The sequence below is a fragment of the Rattus norvegicus genome, chromosome 15 (genome assembly GCF_036323735.1).
Source record: "Rattus norvegicus strain BN/NHsdMcwi chromosome 15, GRCr8, whole genome shotgun sequence".
Classification (NCBI taxonomy): domain Eukaryota; kingdom Metazoa; phylum Chordata; class Mammalia; order Rodentia; family Muridae; genus Rattus; species Rattus norvegicus.
The window spans coordinates 105,030,774-105,044,855 of NC_086033.1; the positions used below are offsets into that span (position 1 = coordinate 105,030,774).

The 14,082-nt window shown below is 45.0% G+C and overlaps 1 protein-coding gene and 1 long non-coding RNA gene across 47 annotated transcripts in view; one reads left to right on the forward strand and one right to left on the reverse strand.

Moving 5' to 3' along the window:
- Dock9 (dedicator of cytokinesis 9) overlaps positions 1-14,082 on the reverse strand; it is a 271,459-nt gene that overhangs the window by 12,433 nt on the left and 244,944 nt on the right. For all 45 annotated transcript variants that reach the window (XM_063274005.1, NM_001105759.2, XM_063274027.1 and 42 more), the window contains 3 exons: positions 4,641-4,831; positions 1,004-1,104; positions 461-599 (listed from right to left, as the gene is read on the reverse strand). In XM_063274005.1, coding sequence (XP_063130075.1) covers positions 461-599; positions 1,004-1,104; positions 4,641-4,831 — 431 coding nt within the window. The remainder of the gene's footprint in view (positions 1-460; positions 600-1,003; positions 1,105-4,640; positions 4,832-14,082) is intronic.
- Positions 588-5,692, forward strand: LOC120097092 (uncharacterized). 2 transcript variants are annotated; one of them, XR_005494319.2, is made up of 4 exons: positions 588-967; positions 3,098-3,164; positions 3,346-3,605; positions 5,593-5,692. It is a non-coding gene; the product is annotated as an uncharacterized LOC120097092 (long non-coding RNA). The 2 variants fall into 2 exon arrangements; XR_005494318.2 differs by lacking the exon at positions 588-967 and adding an exon at positions 1,166-1,673.

The following is a 14,082-nucleotide window of genomic DNA, read 5'->3' on the forward strand; positions in this document are numbered from 1 at the left end:
TGTCACGGAGGTGACCCCGCACACACACACACACACACACACACACACACACACACACACACACACACACACAGTGCTTCACAGTGTCACGGAGGTGACCCCCCCCCCACACACACAGTGCTTCACAGTGTGTCACGGAGGTGACCCCACACACACACACACACACACACACACACACACAGTGCTTCACAGTGTGTCACGGAGGTGACCCCGCACACACACACACACACACACACACACACACACACACACACACACAGTGCTTCACAGTGTCACGGAGGTGACACAGGGGCACTTGCTGCTGGTTTCTCTGAGTGATCTGGGTTAGTACAGCAGGGTGTGGTGTGTTACACTTTTTTCAGAAATGATAATTCCAGAATATTGGAAGGCGTAACTGACCATTAGGAGTGTTTCAGCCCCCATCATCCCCGCACGCTGCCCGGGCCAGCGGGGTCCTTACTTGCTCACGCATGATGTCGGAGAGCTCCTTGGCCATCTCCCTGTAGTTGGCTTTCATCTCTTCCTGGTACTCCAGCTGGTCCTCTTTAATCAGACGTTCGTTCACTGCCAAGGCTTGGCCACAAGCTTCCACGAATTGCCTGAGTGAGGTGAGAGCAGAGAAGGGCAAGTAGGAGGAGGTTGGTCCAGCTGGAACCGGAACTGAGCTGTGGTTTCGATCTGTAACACCCTCAGACATCCGTTGTGACGGAGGTTTCGGGGTAGGACCCAGTGGGAAGCCTGAAGGGTGTTGGCGGCATGCCAGTGAAGGGGGCCGTAGGGCTCAAGACCCTTCCTCGTTCTCCTCTGCTTCCTGGCTGCGACATGAGTGACTTTGCTACACACTCCTCACCACAGGCCCCAGACAATCTCAAACACTGTGAGCCCGAGTCAGCCTTTCCTCTTCATAAGCAAACTGCCTCAGCTGTTCATCTTAGTAACTTAAAGCTGACAACCATGGAGAACCAAGGTAAGTTTCTTAAAGAGGAACTTCAGCGTGCTTTACCTGAAAACTTCCTTCAGCAGCTTCACCTTATTGTCAGGGTATCTCTTTGTGTTGGTGTCATCGAGGAAGGCTCGGGCGTATGCTAGCGGGCCAGCATTGACCTGGGGAAAGCGCAGAGGTTTGACACTGTGTTAAGAGGAAAATGGCGGGGTTGGGGATTTAGCTCAGTGGTAGAGCGCTTGCCTAGCAAGCGCAAGGCCCTGGGTTTGGTCCCCAGCTCCGAAAAAAAAAAAGAGGAAAATGGCTGCTGTTATTTATTTGTGCTGGTTGCCACAGAGTCCAAAGGGTGTTTAAGCGAGTCAGTCAGGATCACTGACTTTCATGTACATGAAGGCCAAGAAAAACAAACCATAAACTCAGTTCCATCATCATACCCTGCTCGATTGATCCCATCGCCTAAGCCATCCTCTGGGTCTTGTTCATTTTATGTAAGAGAGAGCCAGGGTAGGGAACGCACGCACGCACGCACGCACGCACGCACGCACGCACGCACGCACGCACGCACGCACGCACGCACGCACGCACGCACGCACGCACGCACGCACTCAGATCTCAGCAACTAGGATGTGAAACAACAGAGCCCAGGTCTCCAAACCCATGAGGACGGTTCCTTCAAACAGGGTTTAAGACAGTGGGGTTTGTGTTACACTGTACTGACCTGGTGAATCTGGTGAGAAATGAAACATAGGGCAGTGTTTTTGTGTGTGCACGTATGAGTGTCCGTGTACATGTGTTTATGTGTAAGTTAGGGGTCAGACATGTCTTTATCACTCCACTTTTTTTTTTTTGAGCCAGATTCTCTTACTGAATAGATTAGATCTCCCAGACAGTGACTTGACTCTGCCTCCCTGGTGCTGGGATTACAGTGCTGGCAATCTGAACTCAGCCTGCACAGCAAGCAATTGACTGGCTGAGCCATATTCCCAGCTCCTACAGCCATGAAACAAAACCAAAGCATTGCTCATCTCACGGGACTGTGCAGGCAGCCAGGGCCAACCGTCCTCTGACTTGTGCTGAGTTGTGCTGGAGATCAAAGATTATCAACATTTGGCAATGTGGCATGGTGTCGCCAATTCTCTACCCGCCAACTAGAGTTCTCTGAAGTTGGAATTTATTCCACACAATTCAGAAATGAGGCTAGATCCTAGGATATGGAAGACAACATTCCGGGAGCCTCAGAGAGCTCAGGGGAGGACTGCCCAATCTCTTCTGGAGGGTCTGATGGGTTTAGCAAGGGAGGGAATCTGTTGGTGTGAAGCTCTGATCGTCATGTAGAACTGAGCAAGGGGACTTCGCAGCAGCTATGAGGACACAGGGAGGCAGAAGCCAGGGTCAGATGCAAGGTCTCAGTGATGGAGTGCTAATTTTCCTTGGTGTCTGAATGTGGCAGCCTCTGCATCAGGCTGTGTGGAAATCAAGCTAATGGAGGACAACATAAAGACTATCTCATGTGTGGAAACAGACACGGAGAGGATGATTGCTGAGACTATGCAAAACATAATACAGTAAGGTCATGGAGTGCCATGCTAAAAAGCTAGGGAGAGTGAGAGTCACTGGAATACTGAAAGGAAAGAGCTAACTTTCTCTGGCCTCCACTCCATTACCCAGGTGGGCGCCGATGTGAACTTCCAGTCTTGTTTCAGCATGGGCTTCATTGTTCTGTAAGGTGACTGGGTATTTTAATAAACTCGAAGGTCATTGTCATATGGTACTGCATTCTTTACCCTCTAGAGAGTTCAAGCCCTCTGGCCCTGCCCCTTCACTGGTCTTCGAATAGAGGCTCCAAGTTCCCAGGTCAAGTCATCAGGAGACATTTTTAGCTACAGGAAAGGTGGCCTCTGGCTGTTGTACAATCATGTTGTTGCTAGAATGCTGATAATCCCTTTATAATAATCCCTTTGTCATTTAGGCTTATAGGACATGAGTGAGTGACTAAAAAATATCTACAAATACTTTAGTGGTCAATGACATTTGGTGAAGTACTAGCTCAAAACTCATGGCTCCTTCTGTGTACACCTGAAGCAGAGACAAAAACTGACTGCAGAAACTGAGTCCCGGATGCTGAACTTACACAGTACATGTCTTTGTTTACAGTAGCCCTTGTAGACTACACTTGGACGAAACAACTATGAACTCCAGGGACACATGGAGGAACAGACAGGTGCTTGAATTCCTTATGTATGTATAAAGCTGGTCGCTTCAGGGAGCAGATTTAAAATTTGCCTATCTAGTTAACTGTCTAAAATAACTTTAAAAAGAGAACATTTCTTTCAGGTATATAGCTTGATAATTTTTCACATATGAACTTCATATGTGAAATTTCAACATATGAATCATTACAGGTGTCACCACATGTGCTAGGCATTTCTCTGAAAGGACAATCAATCAATCATCAATCAATAAGCCAATAAAACCACCAGTAGTGTCCCTGTCAAAATCCCAACAGTGTGACTGCCTGGAATCAGATCTGAAAAACGACACACCAACGGCCTACAGACAAGCCAACACAAGCGGGGACTTTTGCGAGGTCCAGCCCAGATGGAGAGCTACAGGCACTGAGAAAGGAAGGAAGACATCTTCTCTGGGGACGAGCCCCTGACAGGTCAGCCCTAAACACACACACACACACACACACACACACACACACACACACACACACTGCTGAAGTCATTCTGTTTCGAGCGTGCGTGCGTGTGCTCGTGTATGTGTGTGTGTGTGTGTGTGTGCATGTGTGCATGTGTGTGTAATAGTTTAAAAACTGGGGATCCTGAATCTGAGGAGGAATGGAGGTCACAGGAGGAGCTGGGATGGACATGTAAATATAGTTTGATACATAAAATCCTCAAAAAGAACTTAAAAACGTTACCAGCACACTTAACTTGATTGGGCTAAATTAAAGTGAAGACCTTCTGATAACCAAAAAACAAACAAACAAACAAAAACCCAAAACTATGATGAGGGTGAAACTCAAGGTATTGGTTTCAGATACAATTTTCACAGAAACTGGAAGCCAGCGTTTATGGGAAAGCAGACTGCTACCCATCTTTCTTAGGCTTTAAGAGTATCTTGCCAACCAGGAATCAACATTCTCCACCTCACTGGAAAGCCAGGGTGCCAAGAAGAGTGAACTGTCTCAATAAGGCTACCAGGTTGTAGGCAGGATTGGGGGCAGGTAAGCCTACTGCTTCCTCTGATAATGGAAGATAAGACACCGGGGAAACCGGAAAGTGCCTGGTAAACCAGGCAGGTAGGACAGATCTGGCTGGTGTGAAGGGACTACAGCCTACGAGCTGAAGGGGGATCCTTCTACTGCAGGGGCTCTTCAGCTCACCTGGATGCTCACACTGCCCTGGACGCTCACACTGCCCTGGACGCTCACACTCACCTGGACGCTCACACTGCCCTGGACGCTCACACTCACCTGGACGCTCACACTCACCTGGACGCTCACACTGCCCTGGACGCTCACACTCACCTGGACGCTCACACTCACCTGGACGCTCACACTCACCTGGACGCTCACACTGCCCTGGACGCTCACACTCACCTGGACGCTCACACTCACCTGGACGCTCACACTCACCTGGACGCTCACACTGCCCTGGACGCTCACACTCACCTGGACGCTCACACTCACCTGGACGCTCACACTGCCCTGCAGTTTGAGCTGCAGTTTGATCATGTCCACTTCAGCTGAGGAACACAGCTGGCGGAGCTCGGCCACTTTCTTGCTCATTTCATCGATGGCCACCTCAATGGGGTTCAGGTCAGTGTGGTGCTGGTACATGACAGGGATCCGCTTCTTTACATAGGGGAAGCAGTGTATTGCTGCAGAGGAATGGGGACCCAGAGTCATGTCAGAGTCTACATGTCTTTCCTATTGCCGAGGGAAAATAATTAGCATGCCTATTTTACAGCTAAAAATACTCAGAAGCTGCCAATGTCCTATGCTAATACACTTTGGAGTTGGGATTCTCATTCTCTCTCTCTCTCTCTCTCTCTCTCTCTCTCTCTCTCTCTCTCTCTCTCTCCCCCCTTTAAACACTGTATGCTTACGGTCTTACTTACTTCTAGCTTTGCATGTATGGTTTGCTCTCATGTATGCCTGTGCACTGTGTGTGTGTTGCCCGCAGAGGCCAGGTGTTGTGAGCCACCCTGTGGGTGCTGGGAAACAAGCTCAGGTTTACTGCAAGAGCAGCGAGTGCAGTTAGCCACTGACCCATCTCTCGGGCCCTTTAATGTGTTTAATGATGGGTCGTATCATAAGGTAAACAGAATAGGCTACTTGCCATCTCTTGAAGTGTATCTGTGAAAAAAACAAACCTCTTTCATTACTCCTTGTTTATTTTCCGTAAGTGCCCTAACCCAGCTTGGAAGCTGTGAGATCCTTACAAAGAGGACCAGATGGCTTAGAAAACACTGACCAGTTTTGAGCAGACCAAGTAAAAAAGAAAGTGCCATAGATATCTTTGAGGAAATCCACTTTCCTCTGAAGAACGTTGAATCAGATGACAAATCTTTCAAAACCCTGAATACCAATGAAAAACAAAAACACAAGAATAAATTTCTAAGCAAAGCATTCATTTCAGGAACCAGCAAATCACAAATGCGGAGAACCACCGTTCCACCGGAAAGGTGTTTTAAAACTTCCAGTGGTAAGAAATAGAGAAATATTTACTGGTTCTCACACTGTTTTAATTTTTTTTTTAATTAACTTGAGTATTTCTTATATACATTTCAAGTGTTATTCCCTTTCCCAGTTTCCGGGCAAACATCCCCCTCCCACTCCCCTTCCTTATGGGTGTTCCCCTCCCAACCCTCCCCCCATTGCCGCCCTCCCCCCAACAGTCTAGTTCACTGGGGGTTCAGTCTTAGCAGGACCCAGGGCTTCCCCTTCCACTGGTGCTCTTACTAGGATATTCATTGCTATCTATGAGGTCAGAGTCCAGGGTCAGTCCATGTATAGTCTTTAGGTAGTGGCTTAGTCCCTGGAAGCTCTGGTTGCTTGGCATTGTTGTACATATGGGGTCTCGAGCCCCTTCAAGCTCTTCCAGTTCTTTCTCTGATTCCTTCAACGGGGGTCCTATTCTCAGTTCAGTGGTTTGCTGCTGGCATTCACCTCTGTATTTGCTGTATTCTGGCTGTGTCTCTCAGGAGCGATCTACATCTGGCTCCTGTCGGTCTGCACTTCTTTGCTTCATCCATCTTGTCTAATTGGGTGGCTGTATATGTATGGGCCACATGTGGGGCAGGCTCTGAATGGGTGTTCCTTCTGTGTCTGTTTTAATCTTTGCCTCTCTCTTCCCTGCCAAGGGTATTCTTGTTCCCCTTTTAAAGAAGGAGTGAAGCATTCACATTTTGATCATCCGTCTTGAGTTTCATTTGTTCTAGGCATCTAGGGTAATTCAAGCATTTGGGCTAATAGCCACTTATCAGTGAGTGCATACCATGTATGTCTTTCTGTGATTGGGTTAGCTCACTCAGGATGATATTTTCCAGTTCCAATCATTTGCCTACGAATTTCATAAAGCCGTTCTTTTTGATAGCTGAGTAATATTCCATTGTGTAGATGTACCACATTTTCTGTATCCATTCCTCTGTTGAAGGGCATCTGGGTTCTTTCCAGCTTCTGGCTATTATAAATAAGGCTGCGATGAACATAGTGGAGCACGTGTCTTTTTTATATGTTGGGGCATCTTTTGGGTATATGCCCAAGAGAGGTATAGCTGGATCCTCAGGCAGTTCAATGTCCAATTTTCTGAGGAACCTCCAGACTGATTTCCAGCATGGTTGTACCAGTCTGCAATCCCACCAACAATGAAGGAGTGTTCCTCTTTCTCCGCATCCTCGCCAGCATCTGCTGTCACCTGAGTTTTTGATCTTAGCCATTCTCACTGGTGTGAGGTGAAATCTCAGGGTTGTTTTGATTTGCATTTCCCTTATGACTAAAGATGTTGAACATTTCTTTAGGTGTTTCTCAGCCATTTGGCATTCCTCAGCTGTGAATTGTTTGTTTAGCTCTGAACCCCATTTTTTAATAGGGTTATTTGTCTCCCTGCGGTCTAACTTCTTGAGTTCTTTGTATATTTTGGATATAAGGCCTCTATCTGTTGTAGGATTGGTAAAGATCTTTTCCCAATCTGTTGGTTGCCGATTTGTCCTAACCACAGTGTCCTTTGCCTTACAGAAGCTTTGCAGTTTTATGAGATCCCATGTGTCGATTCTTGATCTTAGAGCATAAGCCATTGGTGTTTTGTTCAGGAAATTTTTTTCCAGTGCCCATGTGTTCCAGATGCTTCCCTAGTTTTTCTTCTATTAGTTTGAGTGTGTCTGGTTTGATGTGGAGGTCCTTGATCCACTTGGACTTAAGCTTTGTACAGGGTGATAAGCATGGATCAATCTGCATTCTTCTACATGTTGACCTCCAGTTGAACCAGCACCATTTGCTGAAAATGCTATCTTTTTTCCATTGGATGGTTTTGGCACCTTTGTCAAAAATCAAGTGACCATAGGTGTGTGGGTTCATTTCTGGGTCTTCAATTCTATTCCATTGGTCTATCTGTCTGTCTCTGTACCAATACCATGCAGTTTTTTTTATCACTATTGCTCTGTAATACTGCTTGAGTTCAGGGATAGTGATTCCCCCTGAAGTCCTTTTATTGTTGAGGATAGTTTTAGCTATCCTGGGTTTTTTGTTATTCCAGATGAATTTGCAAATTGTTCTGTCTAACTCTTTGAAGAATTGGATTGGTATTTGGATGGGGATTGCATTGAATCTGTAGATCGCTTTTGGTAAAATGGCCATTTTTACTATATTAATCCTGCCAATCCATGAGCATGGGAGATCTTTCCATCTTCTGAGGTCTTCTTCAATTTCTTTCTTCAGTGTCTTGAAGTTCTTATTGTACAGATCTTTTACTTGCTTGGTTAAAGTCACACCGAGGTACTTTATATTATTTGGGTCTATTATGAAGGGTGTCGTTTCCCTAATTTCTTTCTCGGCTTGTTTCTCTTTTGTGTAGAGGAAGGCTACTGATTTATTTGAGTTAATTTTATACCCAGCCACTTTGCTGAAGTTATCAGCTTTAGTAGTTCTCTAGTGGAACTTTTGGGATCACTTAAATAAACTATCATATCATCTGCAAATAGTGATATTTTGACTTCTTTTCCGATCTGTATCCCCTTGACCTCCTTTTGTTGTCTGATTGCTCTGGCTAGAACTTCAAGAACTATATTGAATAAGTAGGGAGAGAGTGGGCAGCCTTGTCTAGTCCCTGATTTTAGTGGGATTGCTTCAAGTTTCTCTCCATTTAGTTTAATGTTAGCAACTGGTTTGCTGTATATGGCTTTTACTATGTTTAGGTATGGGCCTTGAATTCCTATTCTTTCCAGGACTTTTATCATGAAGGGGTGTTGAATTTTGTCAAATGCTTTCTCAGCATCTAATGAAATGATCATGTGGTTTTGTTCTTTCAGTTTGTTTATATAATGGATCACGTTGATGTTTTCCGTATATTAAACCATCCCTGCATGCCTGGGATGAAGCCTACTTGATCACGGTGGATGATTGTTTTGATGTGCTCTTGGATTCCGTTTGCCAGAATTTTATTGAGTATTTTTGCGTCGATATTCATAAGGGAAATTGGTCTGAAGTTCTCTTTCTTTGTTGGGTCTTTGTGTGGTTTAGGTATAAGAGTAATTGTGGCTTCATAGAAGGAATTCGGGAGTGATCCATCTGTTTCAATTTTGTGGAATAGTTTGGATAATATTGGTATGAGGTCTTCTATGAAGGTTTGATAGAATTCTGCACTAAACCCGTCTGGACCTGGGCTCTTTTTGGTTGGGAGACCTTTAATGACTGCTTCTATTTCCTTAGGAGTTATGGGGTTGTTTAACTGGTTTATTTGTTCCTGATTTAACTTCGGTACCTGGTATCTGTCTAGGAAATTGTCCATTTCCTGTAGATTTTCAAGTTTTGTTGAATATAGGCTTTTATAGTAAGATCTGATGATTTTTTGAATTTCCTCTGAATCTGTAGTTATGTCTCCCTTTTCATTTCTGATTTTGTTAATTTGGACACACTCTCTGTGTCCTCTCGTTAGTCTGGCTAAGGGTTTATCTATCTTGTTGATTTTCTCAAAGAACCAACTTTTGGTTCTGTTGATTCTTTCTATGGTCCTTTTTGTTTCTACTTGGTTGATTTCAGCTCTGAGTTTGATTATTTCCTGCCTTCTACTCCTCCTGGGTGTATTTGCTTCTTTTTGCTCTAGAGCTTTTAGGTGTGCTGTCAAGCTGCTGACATATGCTCTTTCCTGTTTCTTTCTGCAGGCACTCAGCGCTATGAGTTTTCCTCTTAGCACAGCTTTCATTGTGTCCCATAAGTTTGGGTATGTTGTACCTTCATTTTCATTAAATTCTAAAAAGTTTTTAATTTCTTTCTTTATTTCTTCCTTGACTAGGTTATCATTGAGTAGAGCATTGTTCAATTTCCACGTATATGTGGGCATTCTTCCCTTATTGTTATTGAAGACCAGTTTTAGGCCGTGGTGGTCTGATAGCATGCATGGGATTATTTCTATCTTTCTGTACCTGTTGAGGCCCGTTTTTTGACCAACTATATGGTCAATTTTGGAGAAAGTACCATGAGGAGCTGAGAAGAAGGTATATCCTTTTGCTTTAGGATAGAATGTTCTATAAATATCCGTTAAGTCCATTTGGCTTATGACTTCTCTTAGTCTGTCTACGTCTCTGTTTAATTTCTGTTTCCATGATCTGTCCATTGATGAGAGTGGGGTGTTGAAATCTCCCACTATTATTGTGTGAGGTGCAATGTGTGTTTTGAGCTTTATTAAGGTTTCTTTTACGTATGTAGGTGCCCTTGTATTTGGGGCATAGATATTTAGGATTGAGAGTTCATCTTGGTGGATTTTTCCTTTGATGAATATGAAGTGTCCTTCCTTATCTTTTTTGATGACTTTTAATTGAAAATTGATTTTATTTGATATTAGAATGGCTACTCCAGCTTGCTTCTTCTGACCATTTGCTTGGAAAGTTGTTTTCCAGCCTTTCACTCTGAGGTAGTGTCTGTCTTTGTCTCTGAGGTGTGTTTCCTGTAGGCAGCAGAATGCAGGGTCCTTGTTGCGTATCCAGTTTGTGAATCTATGTCTTTTTATTGGGGAGTTGAGGCCATTGATGTTGAGAGATATTAAGGAATAGTGATTATTGCTTCCTGTTATATTCATATTTGGATGTGAGGTTATGTTTGTGTGCTTTTCTTCTCTTTGTTTTGTTGCCAAGACGATTAGTTTCTTGCTTCTTCTAGGGTATAGCTTGCCTCCTTATGTTGGGCTTTACCATTTATTATCCTTTGTAGTGCTGGATTTGTAGAAAGATATTGTGTAAATTTGGTTTTGTCATGGAATATCTTGGTTTCTCCATCTATGTTAATTGAGAGTTTTGCAGGATACAGTAACCTGGGCTGGCATTTGTGTTCTCTTAGGGTCTGTATGACATCTGTCCAGGATCTTCTGGCCTTCATATTTTCTGGCGAAAAGTCTGGTGTGATTCTGATAGGTCTGCCTTTATATGTTACTTGACCTTTTTCCCTTACTGCTTTTAATATTCTTTCTTTATTTTGTGCGTTTGGTGTTTTGACTATTATGTGACGGGAGGTGTTTCTTTTCTGGTCCAATCTATTTGGAGTTCTGTAGGCTTCTTGTATGCCTATGGGTATCTCTTTTTTTAGGTTAGGGAAGTTTTCTTCTATGATTTTGTTGAAGATATTTACTGGTCCTTTGAGCTGGGAGTCTTCACTCTCTTCTATACCTATTATCCTTAGGTTTGATCTTCTCATTGAGTCCTGGATTTCCTGTATGTTTTGGACCAGTAGCTTTTTCTGCTTTACATTATCTTTGACAGTTGAGTCAATGATTTGTATGGAATCTTCTGCTCCTGAGAGTCTCTCTTCCATCTCTTGTATTCTGTTGGTGAAGCTTGTATCTACAGCTCCTTGTCTCTTCTTTTGGTTTTCTATATCCAGGGTTGTTTCCATGTGTTCTTTCTTGATTGCTTCTATTTCCATTTTTAATTCCTTCAACTGTTTGATTGTGTTTTCCTGGAATTCTTTCAGGGATTTTTGCGATTCCTCTCTGTAGGCTTCTACTTGTTTATTAATGTTTTCCTGTGTTTCTCTAAGGGAGTTCTTCACGTCTTTCTTGAAGTCCTCCAGCATCATGATCAAATATGATTTTGAAACTAGATCTTGCTTTTCTGGTGTGTCTGGATATTCCATGTTTATTTTGGTGGGAGAATTGGGCTCCGATGATGCCATGTACTCTTGGTTTCTGTTGCTTGGGTTCCTGCGCTTGCCTCTCGCCATCAGATTATCTCTAGTGTTACTTTGTTCTGCTTTTTCTGACAGTGGCTAGACTGTCCGATAAGCCTGTGTGTCAGGAGTGCTGTAGACCTGTTTTCCTGTTTTCTTTCAGCCAGTTATGGGGACAGAGTGTTCTGCTTTCGGGCATGTAGTTTTTCCTCTCTACAGGTCTTCAGCTGTTCCTGTGGGCCTGTGTCTTGAGTTCACCAGGCAGGTCACTTGCAGCAGAAAAGTTGGTCTTACCTGTGGTCCCGAGGCTCAAGTTTGCTCGCGGGGTGCTGCCCACGAGCTCTCTGTGGCGGCAGCAACCAGGAAGATCTGCGCCGCCCTTTCCGGGAGCTTCCGTGCACTAGGGTTCCAGATGGCGTTTGGTGTTTTCCTCTGGCGTCCGAGATGTGTGTGCAGAGTGCAGTCTCTTCTGGTTTCCCAGGCGTGTCTGCCTCTGTGAAGGTTTAGCTCTCCCTCCCACGGGATTTGGGTGCAGAGAACTCCTGTTTTTATTTTTAACAAGCTACCTGGCCATATCAACACTGAGCAGCTTAACAATGATCAATAATAATAATAATAATAATAATAATAATAATAATAATAATAAACAACAACATATAGTAGGAGGCTGGAGAGACAGCTCAGAGAAGAGGGCCTCCATGGCGGCTCACACCCATCTGTAATTCAGGTTCCAGGAGATCCCACACACTCTTCTGACCTCTTTAGGTACCAGGCGTGCACATGACACACATATATAGATACAGGCAAAGTACTCATACACGTCAAATAAACGAATAAACAAGTAAACTAATACACTGTGTTGATGCTGGGCTCCAATCCGAGGGTTGGCGTTTCTATTTTGTTGCAGGAGCATATGCAATACTTGTGTCTGCCACTAGACACACACATGGAAGCTGAAAGGTTTATTTTTCACTGTGTGCATGTGCAGGCGCACACACCACGGCATGTGTGTTCCTTTGTGCAGGTGAGGGCGAGGGACAACTCTTGGGAGTCAGTTCTCTCCTGCCACCCTGTGGGTTCCAGGGGTCAAACTGAGGTCATCGAGCCTACACAAAGGCTTCTTCTCACTGAACCGTCTTCCAGGACCTTACTTTATATTTTTGTTTCTGTGGGACAGGTTCTTACTTCAGAGCCCTGGCTGTCCTAGAACTCACTACACAGTCCAGGCTGGCTGTGGACTCACAGAGATCTGCTTCTAGAGTGCAGGGATTAAAGGCGTGCACCACTATAGCTAGTCCCCTTATTTTATTTTATTTTTAACAAGCAAAGAATGAGAGACATTACATTTGAAATGTTTAGTAGGATTGGGGATTTAGCTCAGTGGTAGAGCGCTTGCCTAGGAAGCGTAAGGCCCTGGGTTCGGTCCCCAGCTCCAAAAAAAAAAAAAAGAACAAAAAAAAATGTTTAGTAAATGGCTAGGGAAAGTTTATTCAGGCCAGACTTATCATAGGGAAACGGGGCCAGCTGCCCATCCTCAGGGCCATCAGTGACTGGGCAAAGCTGGGAAGATGTCCTCAGTGGCCACATTCCAGTTTCAGAAACGTTTTTAGTTAGTCTGGAGATCTTTTCTGGAATTTCTTTTGTATCCTTGTGGATGCAATGGCTTTTATGTGGCAACAGAGGGACTGACAGATCCTCCTTGCACAAAGGCATCTCTCTCTCTCTCTCTCTCTCTCTCTCTCTCTCTCTCTTTACAAAAAGAACTGAACGTTGCACACTCGGCCAGGGAAGTGGTATTCTGACCTCAGCTGTCCTTGCATCTGACTGGTGAGGTAGTGCTATTACTTCACAGAGAAAGCCAACTCCAGGGTTGGTGTGCAAGGTGTCCATGATTGATCTGATCCCACTCAGGGTTAGGCCTGACTATTGCTTCTTAGATGGGAGCTAGACTTCAAGAGGTCACAAGCAGGATACTCTTCAGAGAAAACGCCCAGTGCCCTGCTATTCTTGCTGGCCTCACCCTGTCTCCTCTCCCTCACACACCCTGGCTCCAGCCTTTTATCCCCAGAGATACAGACATTCTGGCCACCCTCATCTCCCTCAAGTCTTGACTCAAATGCCACGTTCTCAATGAGATCCACCCCATCAAACTCGACGTTCCCAAACTCCTCAGCATCCATCAGCATGTGTGGCATGTTCTGACGCCCCATGTGACCTCTGCCACCTTCTCTTGCTGAGATGTGAGGGGCACAAGGGCATAGACCTCATTTTGGGGGAGCACACCTCACTGTGATGTGTGTCACTGCCTCAAAGACTATGTGGGAGAGCAAAGTGGCCCTGGAAGGCAGACAGACAAGCCACTGCGTAGTAATTATACACAGGTGCTGTGCACTGGTGCGCTGTGTGGCCCTTCAGGAAGACAGAGTCTGTTTCCAGTGTATGGCAGACAAAGATGAACAGAAGGTAGGCAGCAAACATGTCTCCGAGTTGAGTGGAGTAGGACTGAGAACTGAAAGATGTGGGAACACTAACTGGGAAGGAAGGAAGGAAGGAGAGGCAGGTCCAGAAACATCTACCCTGGGAGGGCAGGGAGGGGGCAACCACGAAGTGTTTTCAGATAACTGGACCTGTGCAGAAGGGTAAGCCTCCTGGGTGCAGAGGGCAGGGAAGGCCAGGGCTCCCCTACAATTTGCTGGGCCAAAGGTCAGGTTTACAGCAATACAGAGGAAGGACCCAGAGGCTTGGTAACAGGAAA